At 47.9% G+C, this 11,129-nt stretch overlaps 6 protein-coding genes across 6 annotated transcripts; 1 reads left to right on the forward strand and 5 right to left on the reverse strand.

Annotated features, from left to right (window-relative positions):
* Positions 1-203: 203 nt before the first annotated feature.
* PPTG_21180 (hypothetical protein) lies at positions 204-314 on the forward strand (the record flags this gene model as incomplete). Its single annotated transcript, XM_008896433.1, has 1 exon — positions 204-314. One exon carries the CDS (start codon positions 204-206, stop codon positions 312-314), a length of 111 nt encoding a protein of 36 aa, XP_008894681.1.
* Positions 315-1,198: 884 nt separating this feature from the next.
* On the reverse strand, positions 1,199-3,162 carry PPTG_21181 (hypothetical protein; the record flags this gene model as incomplete). The annotated part of the gene is made up of 4 exons (XM_008896434.1): positions 1,199-1,400; positions 1,968-1,986; positions 2,467-2,528; positions 3,002-3,162. The coding sequence occupies 4 exons, from the start codon at positions 3,160-3,162 to the stop codon at positions 1,199-1,201; spliced, it is 444 nt and encodes a 147-aa protein (XP_008894682.1).
* Positions 3,163-4,050: 888 nt separating this feature from the next.
* Positions 4,051-4,939, reverse strand: PPTG_02986 (hypothetical protein; the record flags this gene model as incomplete). Its single annotated transcript, XM_008895649.1, has 2 exons — positions 4,051-4,101; positions 4,160-4,939. The coding sequence occupies 2 exons, from the start codon at positions 4,937-4,939 to the stop codon at positions 4,051-4,053; spliced, it is 831 nt and encodes a 276-aa protein (XP_008893897.1).
* Positions 4,940-5,194: 255 nt separating this feature from the next.
* Positions 5,195-6,552, reverse strand: PPTG_02987 (hypothetical protein). The gene has a single exon (XM_008895650.1). The coding sequence runs from the start codon at positions 6,457-6,459 to the stop codon at positions 5,302-5,304; it is 1,158 nt and encodes a 385-aa protein (XP_008893898.1). The 5' UTR covers positions 6,460-6,552; the 3' UTR covers positions 5,195-5,301.
* Positions 6,553-6,635: 83 nt separating this feature from the next.
* Positions 6,636-7,893, reverse strand: PPTG_02988 (hypothetical protein). Its single transcript, XM_008895651.1, has 2 exons — positions 7,672-7,893; positions 6,636-7,613 (listed from the first exon to the last, which is right to left on the reverse strand). The coding sequence occupies exon 2, from the start codon at positions 7,521-7,523 to the stop codon at positions 6,786-6,788; it is 738 nt and encodes a 245-aa protein (XP_008893899.1). The 5' UTR covers positions 7,524-7,613; positions 7,672-7,893; the 3' UTR covers positions 6,636-6,785.
* Positions 7,894-8,465: 572 nt separating this feature from the next.
* Positions 8,466-10,001, reverse strand: PPTG_02989 (hypothetical protein). The gene is made up of 2 exons (XM_008895652.1): positions 9,102-10,001; positions 8,466-9,026 (listed from the first exon to the last, which is right to left on the reverse strand). Exons 1-2 carry the CDS (start codon positions 9,915-9,917, stop codon positions 8,580-8,582), a joined length of 1,263 nt encoding a protein of 420 aa, XP_008893900.1. The 5' UTR covers positions 9,918-10,001; the 3' UTR covers positions 8,466-8,579.
* Between the last annotated feature and the right edge of the window lie 1,128 nt (positions 10,002-11,129).

The raw sequence follows: 11,129 nt of genomic DNA on the forward strand, positions 1-11,129 counted from the left end.
TTCGGGTGTCGGACGTACGTCCTAACTCCGAAGGAGAAGCAACTCAAGTGGGATCCCAAGGCTCGCGCTGGTGTTTTCGTGGGCTACGAAGAAGTGTCGAAGGCGTATCGAGTTTATGACATCGAGGCGGGGCAGGTGGTGATTAGGTCGCGATATCACCTTCGACGAGTCAAGTTTTGGTCTCTCGACGGGAAGTTCAAGTGATGATGGAGATGCTGACCTGGACTTCCCTCGAGATCAACGACACTGAGGCTGCTGGCCCGACGGGGTTCAAGCAGGCGTGGAAACGCAAGACCCGTTCAAGTGATGTGTAAGGTGCCTCAGCAAGTTCGCGTTCTGGGTGACAAGCAACTGGAACCGGTAATCCTCACTAGTTTGCTAAACAGGGCCATTGACCGGTAATGCATGTCGCATAAAGTCTTGTAATTAAAATGGGATCAAACGCAGTAACCCGTTACCGGTTATGAAGTAAGCTAATGTAGTTGCCTCCAACCACAGTTCCCATGTTATTACACGCACCCGTCGTAACCCACATTCGTATACGGGGTTTCCTCCGGGCGACCGTCAGGTCACGGTTTCGACGGCGGGCTCCCAGCAGCTCAAGCATCACGTAACGCCCAACCAGCGCCACCCCCATGGGCCCGGCAGACCACTCGTGTTTGGCCGGGCCTGTTGCCTCTTCAGCCATAGCACGGATCCAGCCACGGCATCTCTGACCAGGGGAAAGGGGTTGCAGAGAGGCAGCGCCAAAACAACCGGGGCTCCGGCAAGCCACAGGCCCCTCCCCACCGGTACATGCACATATTGTCGAGGTGGAGCTCCCTCACCGCAAGGAATACGTTCCTCACTCTCGAGATCCACACTGTACGGCCTAGAGACTTGCCCGTAGCGGTGCCCCTCGAGCCCCCGTGGTTTCTCTCCACTGTCCAACCACCCTACAAGGAATGCAGCACTCTGTGCCACCCGCGCTTTTTCGCGCCTACCAGCTGGTCGCACTCTCGCTCTAGCCGACCGATCTTCGTTGTCTGTCAGGTGGAAATCCAGTCGCTTCGGCGCAGCCTCGTAGATTTAGCCTTGATCTGCTGCTAATCAGTGCCAAAATCGCAACTGAGGGTCGAGTCTACCACACCTCAGCTCGTAGTCCTGTTAGCCACTTCCCCGTTGCCTAGCTACCTATAGACTACGGCGCCTTCTACCTCTACTTGGGGCCTCTTCGAATCTCATCACCCTTGTCGTTGCGTACCCACCGCACACTGCCGTCCTTGGTATCGCCTCGCGTTCTCGCATACTTCCGCTCTGTCCACTTCGCCCCTTTTGCGATCTTCTCGAGATCCGGAGTGGTGACCGCAGTCTGCTGACTCGCTACCGCCACAATCCACACAACTTGTAACCGTCGTCGACTGTGTGCTTCACCTCAGTCGACCGTCAGGTCGATGACCTCTGGTTCCTGTTCTTGTCGCCCTTGTCTGTCATCCCTGAGACGCGGCCTCTGCCTACACTAAGACTAGGGGTTGTCACGGTTAGAAGGTAGGTTTCAGCAGCGAATCAGAGCAAACCTACCTGTCCCGTCCTATTCAAGCCAAACCTTCCCAAAAAATAAAACAGGAAGGTTTGGTTGAGACTTGCAGTTTTGACATGATTGGTTGAAAGTCACATTGGAAGATTTGATTTTGATTTGATTGGCCGTAAGGAAATCACTTTCGTAATCACAAATATGTATCATACATGTAGCCCGCGACGCTTGCCATCGTAGTGTCACACTGCCGCAAGGAAAACATGCCACTAACTACTGCCACAGTAGAAATAATGATGCCTAACGCAGTCGCTACCAACTGCCATGATACCTGCATCGCTAAACTACTGGGGAAATTGCTGCATGTGCTTAAACATGACACGAAGGGAAGGACTCCAGACCTCTGTCATTCAAATAACAGCCAGTAAGTGTGCACCAATGTACTTTTCTGTACTCCGTGGGGGCACTCACAGCTAAGAAGTGAAGGTTTAATTTGATTGACAGGACAAAGATTCATACATTTCAACCGTGAAAACCCCTATATTAAAGTATTTTTTTACAAAAAATATTTGATGTTTTTTTTCTTTACAAAAATAAGCATCATTTACTTCCGCGTTTCTTGAAAAAGATCATTGTAATACATAGAAGTAAAAACGATAAAGTCAGGACCTAATCAGGACCTTGGACCTTGATATCTCCAGATACCAGCCGTTTTCGGCTGATATCTTGAAGATATCAGAGAAAGGTCATGACCTTAATAGAGCATTTTTATTGGCTCAAAGTACGATTCTCTCCCAAGCACTTCGGACAGAACAAAACTCCAGCCACTGAGCCAGTGCGTCACTTGACGCCGAAGCAGCCGCGAGATACAACCACGAAGAAGCCCCAATTAGCCCAAAGGTCTCAATACCAGTGTATGAGCCGATGAGGAGCTGCCTTAACTTCAAGAGCACCGAAGCCAAGCATTAGCGGCCGCATTGCAGCCGCACGCTCGGTTTGAGCCACGCAGAAGCGTCTACAGTTCTCAGGTTCCCGGTATCAGAATTGCTAACGGATGTGAAGGCACTTCAGATCCTCATACTCCATCATTTTGCTCCGACACGAAGGCCGCTGACTCAGGTTTGAAATGGTAACTTCGTGCAATACGAAACGTTACACGTATTGACACACAGTGACATACATTAATGACGATTGTTTTTCTTTTTGTACTGCAGATGTATGGAGCTTATTGTTGTACGACGCTAGTAAGAAGCAAGTTCTTCCACAAAGAACAGCGAGCCGATAATGGTTGAGCGCAAACTTAGTACGGGAACATGTTTTGACTGTGCTTTGAAAATGATTGTTATTATGCAGACTAATATTCACGATATTTTTCTTTTGCTTAAGTGCTTCGAGAACGCATCAATGCTTCTTGTTCCCTTCTCAGCTTCGGCAATATTGAGCGCACTCTCAACTGTGGAGCCTTGGTTTATTAAGAAGCGTACGTACTTGATCACACAGTGTCTGCGAGAGTAAAACTTGGATTCTTTTGATGATAGCCGCCATTTTCGCCCGTATTTTTTCTCTAGCGACTCAATTGATGGCCGATTAGACAGACCGACGTGCCATTCAGTCCAGAGCTCGCGTACAGTGCTGACACCTCTGCTCATAGAATACCGCTGTGCGTCACTAATGGTAGGTTTGTGAGTAACTCCACTGGAAGAACGGTATGGAACTGACTGTTGGCTGTGAGCAGACTCAGCTGTATCAAGATTTATGTTGGTGCTAGTGACACTCGCGCTTGCGTTATCAATAGGTACAAGACGGAATGCCATGTCTCCTTGTAATAATGAGGTGAGGTTATTGTTTGTTTGTGCTAAAAGTTGCGTAATCTCGTTATGGCGAGTCTCTAATTTTTGCATCACTGCTGCATGTTGTGTAGATATTTGTGTTGAAAGCAATGGCATTGCATTTTGGAGTTGCATTTGAATAGGAGCTGTAGCGCTTGCCGCTCCAGCCAGCGCTTGCGTACGAAACAGTTAAAAAAATTTCGCCAAAAAGCGAAGTTTGTCGAAACTGGGCAGGAAGGTCGTCGAGCAACACAGCACAGTCTTGAAGCAGAACAACGCGAAGGTACAGAAGCAAGTCAAGAAATCCACGAGCAGCCAGATTGTCTTCCCAATTTCCATCTAAGATCTGCTTTTGGCAATGTTCGACTTCAGGAAATACTAGCCGCTGAAGCTCTAACGGTGGATCGACTGAGGCACGTTCGAGGAAGTAAAAACGAGATTTAGGAGGGTGTCCAGAAAGAGCACGCATTGCTTCTCGAGCTAGTGGGGCCGCATATATGGCCTCGCATGTATCCATTCCCCATCGTCCATGCCGACGAGTCTGAGAAATGTCTACGTCAGCGCACTCGAGCTGCCGCACTCCCTGCTGACGATTGATATGCGTTTTTTTGTTAAATGATAGACCCAAATGCTTGAACACGGCCTCGTAGCTCTTTTTGTGTGTATCGTAAGTGATAGCCTTTGTCCGCTGACGTCCTCGTAGAAACTTCAAGTCATACCAGTCTTGAGATTTAGCAAAGGACGGGAAGGGCTCTCGATCTACGTGAAAAAGATGAAAAAAATAAAATGCGGCTGCGCCAACTGGACAAATGCGTACGTCCTTGTTCCGCATGTAGCCAACGTGCTGCATCTTACCGAAAGTGTTCGTCTTTCCATGTTGAATTAAAAGCACGAGAGCTGTACAAGTCTGGTATCCCTCTCCATCCAACTTCTGAGAGAACATATCAGCAAACTCTAAATCGCGAACATTTTCGCCACGTAACAATCCAAAATGAGAAAGTAAGAAGGCGACGCGTCCTCGCAGGTCATTGAGTGTTAGGAAGGCGTCACAAATTTGTTGGAATTGCTGAACCGACGAATAGCCATCCAGCAATGAGCCAATTCCCCTGTCCTCGTAATTCTTTTTCTTGGTTTGAGTAGTCGTGGCCTGGACATTTTTTATCAGTTGCTTCACAGCAGTGGTTCGCGGGTGTGGGTTCGAGTTTGTACGAAGTGTAACCTGCTGGTTGTACAGATCTACAAGTGCGTTTACATATCCACACACAGTGGAGCCTCCAACGGTTTTTTCAGCATTCTTCTTAGACTTTCGCCCGATCACCATGCTAGACAGAAACAAATGTAGCTTTCCACCGGTCACAGTGTCTTTATCTTGGAATCCGCGAGAGGTGCACCATTGCACAAACTCGTTTTGGTAGCCGTCGTATTTCCGCTTAGTGTTGATAGGTCGAGTGTCAAGTGTTGTCTGTATTGTAGCCCGCTCACTTTCATCAATTTCAAGTTGTACATCAACACCACTAGCGCTGGCCCCTTCATATGCTAATCTGGTGGCCACTGCAGCTGCATAGGAACGGATTGAAACCCCGGAGCGCCGCTCCATGATGCTGTACGCTGTTGTACGTTTTCTTTTTATGAACAAGATTATCTTCGCGAAAAACAGATACCTCAATTAGGTCCTAAAATTAGTATTGACTCGGGTCAGGACCCATAGTAATGCTAGCATGATACTCATTAAGTATCAGAGATTTCAAATCACACATCTGACCCAAACATGGCCACTCGAGAAAAAGTTGACCCAGACACGATCCCTCCTGATATTTGTTTTTGCGACTCAATAAATAATGCTGTTGCGTTTTTTCGTAAACAAAGTTTATTGTTCCTCATCGCAAGATGACTAAGATATGATCTCGGAGAATCTGATCGCTGAATACCAAAAATCTGACTTCGAGATTGTCCATCGAGCTACAGCGCTAGATTATCCAGCCAACCGTTGATATTCCAATCTTCTTCTACTAGCACTTGATTTATGAGCTTACCACAAACGTCCGTAATGGCATCATGAGAATTCACCACGAAATTTGTTAGTGCTCCAACTTGCAGCTCTTGGTCAGCAATATCATCTTGCAATTCCACCCTCATCCTACAATATGACCGCAGCGATGTTGACATCATGGTCTTCGAAGTATCAATGAGACCGGATTGTGCGTCTTCAGGTGAGATATTAACTCCTCGAAGGACAATCCATCCCACCTGATTACACCACAGTCCACTGAGCTTAACGCCGTTGATCTCAACAGGTTCGGTGAGTGACTTCCACACAATCATGACACTGTCGTTGTCTACATACTTGCGGTACGTCTGTTTACCTCGCACATTTGACTGAAAAGATCCCGCATTAAAATCAAGTGCATACGAACGAGCCACCAGGTTTTCGGTTGCGACTCTTTCCTCATGGAAATAGCTCATTTTACTCGGTCCTTCCTCCGCGAATGCTCTCCAGAAGGCCCTTTCCGTCACATGGACATCAAACGGCAGCATGGAACTCGCCTTTGTCACAAACGCAACGCCTGTATCCGATTCCGAGTCACTCGTCACCCGCAAGTTGCAGAATGATGCTGTTCGATCTGCAAACTCGAGTCCGCCGAATATGTTATCCGCGTCAAGATGTGCGCGTTCCACGTGTGCCAATTGATCCGCAAAAATCTCATCGTCCGTTGGAGCCACAGTCGGCAGTTTGAAGCGCTTGTTGTCCGCCAATTCAGCCACCTCCTCGTCCCTCGGACGCTTGCGCAGCAGCCGCTCCAGCTTGGTGGCGAGTTTCAGCTGGCCCTCTAGAGATGCTCTGAGTTTCTGGTTCTTCTCCTCTGCTCGCGCTCTTTCTGTTTGCTGTCGCTCCGCAATGCCCTTCCAGATTGACATCTCAGCATTGACAGCGGTTGTGTGACCCGCGTCCTCCCTCTGTCTAGTCTTGAGCTGCGTCATCTGCTGCTCCAGCTTTCCTACCAGACCCCGAAGGTACTCGAGCTCCAGTTTCTGACGTCGAATGCGCTTCTTCTTGGGTTTAGCAGGGGGTTCTACTGCGCATGGCTGCTGGGTGTGGAGAAGCTGCTCTTCCTTCATGATGGAAGCGCTGCACTCGGCGGAAATCGAGGACTTCGTGCAAAGCCAACTGGCTGCTCATCGTCATAAGAAAAAAAAGGTTTATTAACAAAGTGCTTTCTGAAAAAATCCGTGCTAAAACTTTGTTTTTTTTTGTTTTTGTTGGGAAAAAAGCACTGTAACGAAAACGGTTTGGGAACAAAAGTTCTTTTTTTTAGAAATCTGGGCTTGATTAAATAAATGCTTCTTCAGAAAATCTAGCACTCGACCTAATTATTTTGGATTTTCAAAACTAGATAAATTTCTATCTAAATTAAAAAAAAATACGAGAGATGGCTATTCACTCCTTAGCTCTGCTGCAAGCCCCACCAACCGTTGACGTTCCAATCTTCCTCAACAAGAACATTGGTGATCATCTTTCCACACACTTCCGTCAGTGTGTCGTGCAGGTTGACCACAAAATTAGTAAGCGCACCAACTTGAAGGTCTTGATCCGTAATGTCATCCTGAAGCTCCATAGTCATCTTGGAATACGACAGTAACTTCGTCGACGTCACAGAGTTGGATGGAACATTACAGAAAACCGGATCAAAATCGGAAGTGCTGGAAGTACCGATGCTGACACCGCGAAGCACGATCCATCCCGTTTCATGACATCGAATTCCTCGAAACTTTGTGCCGTTGACCTCCACCGGATCTACGACCCATTTCCACATGATGACGACTCGGTCGTCCGCAACACATCTCCGATATGTCTGTTTCCCGAGCACATTTGCGTGGAAGTTGTCAACTCGAAAATGCAATCCATACGAGCAAACCTCCACGTTGTCTGTTGTCAGGCGTTCATCGAGAAAATAGCTGTCTTTCTTAGTTCCTTCTTCAGCCAAAGCGCGCCATAACGCCTTCTCCGTCACCTTGATGTCGAACGGTATCAGTGAGCTTGCTTTCTTCACAAACGCAACTCCAGTGTCTGAATTTGAGTCATTCATGACTTGCAATTTGTAGAATGAGGCAGATTGGTCTACAAACTCCGGTGTGCCAAAAATTCGATCCACTTCCGAGCTTGCAAGTTGTACGTGTGCCATTTGATCGGCAAAAATTTCATCGTCCGTTGGGGTCAACGAAGTGCTGACAAAGGGCTTGAGCCGCTTAGAGTCAGCTAGGATCTCCGTTTCCTGCATCCACAAAATATCGTTAAACTAACGCAGTAACTCTATTTTCCAGCTGACTCACACCTCGTCTAGCGGTCTCTTGTGCAACAGTCCTTCCAGCTTCTTGGCGAGCCTGATTTGTCCCTTGAGTGAAGAACGCAGTTTTTGGTTCTTTTCCTCCACTCGAGTTCTCTCCTTCAGTTGTCGCTCAGCAATCCTCTTCCATATCGATGGAGCGTGGTCAACTGTTTCCTTCAAGCGATGCTCGCTTCTTGGAGCTGGCTTAGCCTTGAGCATCGACATTTGCTCCTCTAAACTAACCACTAATTTCCGCAGGTACTCGAGTTCCAGCTTTTGTCGTCGGATTCGCTTTTTCTTGGGCTGTGATGGTGCTTGTACACAGGGGCCTCCCTCAGTCATATTTGACATCGACACCGTTGACAACGTGTAGAAGTCGCTAGAAGCCGACGGCATCTCTTTCCGTGCTCCATTTTGAGCGGAGGACGCACCACTCGACTGGCAGCTGGGGTCCGCACGAAACGGGGAGTTCATCTTGGTGGTGGAAATGCTTTTTCGTTCTGAACTTGGATCGAACGAGTGGATGCGGTAAAAATCCACAAATGACGATTACAACGGATGCAAGGACGCGATGTTTATCGCATGTTGTCATCATGGTCGAGGTGACGGTGAGCGAGCGATCAACAGCACGAGCATAATTGTACGTACACCAAAACTGATGTCGACCAGCTGCCTCCATAAGTTCTCAGCCTCAATTGATGCTCATACGCCCATCGATGAAGCAGAGAGTATGGCAGGGAAAGTTTACTTGCACGTACCGTAGCGTCAACAAATCCTCGACAGGAAAATCCAAAAGTTTCGGGCTATTTACAGCATACTGTAGTGTATTTTACCGTTTTTTAAGGTTATCTAAAACCAAAGGTGATTCTCTATGAAATGAAAATGAAAAAAAAAAATTACTCTCCTTAGCCTCTACAAGGCCTGCGCATCACTCCCGTATGCTGCTTTCCAGTCTTCCTCCAACAGAAGCTCGCGCACCATCCTGCAGTAAATTTCGTTCGTCTTGCTGTGTGCTTTGGTCATCGAATCAAGGAGCGCGTGGATCTGCCAGTTCTGGTCTTCAACCCCCTCTTTAAACAATGGAGTCATCTCGGAATACATTTCAACCCAAGTTGCACCTGCGGGTTGCCCTGCTACTCGTTGAAGCTTTATCCAACCAGTTTTTCTGCACTGCATTCCCGAGAACTTGGTGCCGTTAAGTTCGATGGGGTCAGCATACCCAGTCCACACAATTGTCTCGCTGTCGTTATTGATATACCTCCTGCAAGTTTGTTTCCCACGCACAGTTGCTGTAAACCCTTCACATGCCACCTGCAAGTTGAATGAAGCCGAGGCAACATCTCCTTTTGCGTCCAAGTCCTGGGAAGCGAGAGAGAGCGCACAATAATTTTCTAAGAGACTGGTAAAAAAAAAGAGAGAGACTGCTTTTCGTACCTGCTGTAGAGATCCTTGCCGGTGGAATGCTTCGTGCGCAGTCAAGCGCCAGTATGCATTACCTGCAACGTGGACGTCGAAAGGAATCGAGGTACCACAACGCATCTCGAATACAACCCCTGCAGCACTGGTAGGGTTTCTCTTCAAGACGTCAACACCTTGCGTGAGATCGTTGGCGAGTTGCAGAGCATGCCTGGGCGGCGCGGTCTGTTGTTGCATCTGCAAACACATTTTTGCCACTTGAGTGAGTTGCTCCGCATATATGTCAGAGCTTTCATCCGACAGTAGATCCCACAGCCTTGCGGACTTGCGTTTCATCAGTGCAGATAATTTCTTGTCTTCTGCGCATAGTCTGAGTTGTTTCTTCAGCTCCTGCACAAGTTTAGCCTGCACCGAGCAGGCGGCCCTTAATTCCTTCTGCATCAGTTCACCATGAAGCCTTTCTTTTAATTGTCGCTCCGCGATACTCTCCCACACCGACGGGCGTGCCGTTTTGTAGTTGGCACAGACGATCGAATTCGAGTCGCGGTTGGCAGGCACTCGCTTCTGAATCTGCTCCAGCCTGAGCTCGAGTTTGCGGGCCTGCTCGCGTAGGTACTTAATCTCGCGAGTTTCACGTCGCACACGTTTCTTCTTCTGCTTTGGCGGCGCTGGCCCCAGCATTGGTTTTGGCTGGCTTGAGTGGGTTTGCGGGGGAGGTGAAGACGCGTCAGAATTAACTTGAAGGGAATTGTGGAGCTCTACACCCCCAGACAAAGACGGTGTTGCTTGAATGAGGGCATCCAGAAGCCCGTCGAGCAACTCTGCTGAGCTCATTACGCTTTAGTGACGTAACAAAGAGTGTCGCTTTGTGGGACGTTAATGCAGAGCTGTCTATCCCGGCCCATGATAGGTCACGTTGGCATCAACTTTTGGTAGCGTAATCGGAATAGTGGGTTCTAGTTAAAGTCGCAAAACCTATGATGATACATATTCGTTTGGTTAGGAGACTCGAAGTCAAACAAAAATAGAAGGCGACAGTTCATCGCTAACGTTAGGAGTGTTGTGAATGTTCTCAGCTGCATTCAGGGTTGGAAACGGGAAGCGTAGAATAGAGTTCTAATTTTGCAGATTGTGTTATTAAGCAGACTGAGTACCTTGTCGTTGTGGAAAAATCTAACTAAACATAAACGATGAGAACAGTTTTTTTTTTCAATTTAAAGCACAGAACTCTGACTGATGAGAACAGTTTTTCTATTTATAGTACAGTACTCTGACTGTATAATTGTATTGGGACACCCTCACTGAGTGACACGCATGTGGGCTCTGGGGGCACTTTGACACTGCAGCTATTCGTACAGATAGGTCTAATTTGGCAATGACACTCCTGACCTTCCTATCCGCCTTTGACTTGGGCGGCTCATGGTTGGCAGGCAAACGAGCAACCCCTCAAAAAGTTAATTAATTCGAAATGCGGAGGGACAGTTTTGTAGTGTCCCAGACCCATTCAAATGGTTTGAGAATTGTATTGACAAGATCGGAAAGTTGGCCGGATTTACAATATTAACCCTTGAGCTTCGTGGTCGACTTTATCTCGTTGCTCCAACGATGTTTTGTCCAGTTACGTTGTGCGTCGTGTAAATGCATATTACTCGACGCGAAGAATGGTTCGTGATCATAATTTTATGCACTGGATACGTACTACGACAGACTTACCTCAGAAAGCAAATTCACTTTTAATCTGGCACATCAGCAAGCAAGTTAAGACATCATGCCACGTTGGACGAGCTGGAAATGCTTCGTTACCGTCGCAACAATTCTTTCTGTGACGATGGCTAAAAAATCTTACTCGACTCAATCGAGCGTTTTGCCGTGGGTGGATGTCGACACACCAGAAAATGCCCACACTCATAAGTCATCTCGCGGACAGACCTGGTCGCTGGTCATGAGCGACGAGTTCAATCAAGAAGGCCGCACGTTTGAGGCAGGTGCCGACCACCTCTGGACGGCAATCGAGAAACCCGACGGTGTGAACGCGGCGCTGGAAAT

Source organism: Phytophthora parasitica, assembly GCF_000247585.1.
Source record: "Phytophthora parasitica INRA-310 unplaced genomic scaffold supercont2.4, whole genome shotgun sequence".
NCBI classification, from domain to species: Eukaryota; Oomycota; class Peronosporomycetes; order Peronosporales; family Peronosporaceae; genus Phytophthora; species Phytophthora nicotianae.

What these genes read in the sequence shown, in the direction of transcription:
- PPTG_02987 (XM_008895650.1), bottom strand. Translation starts at nt 6,459, where the DNA reads ATGAAGGAAGAGCAGCTTCTCCACACCCAGCAGCCATGCGCAGTAGAA.
- PPTG_02988 (XM_008895651.1), bottom strand. Translation starts at nt 7,523, where the DNA reads ATGGCACACGTACAACTTGCAAGCTCGGAAGTGGATCGAATTTTTGGC.
- PPTG_02989 (XM_008895652.1), bottom strand. Translation starts at nt 9,917, where the DNA reads ATGAGCTCAGCAGAGTTGCTCGACGGGCTTCTGGATGCCCTCATTCAA. An exon ending in GGCAAGGATCTCTACAGCAG is followed by an intron (nt 9,027 to 9,101) that starts GTACGAAAAGCA and finishes CTCGCTTCCCAG; the next exon opens with GACTTGGACGCAAAAGGAGA.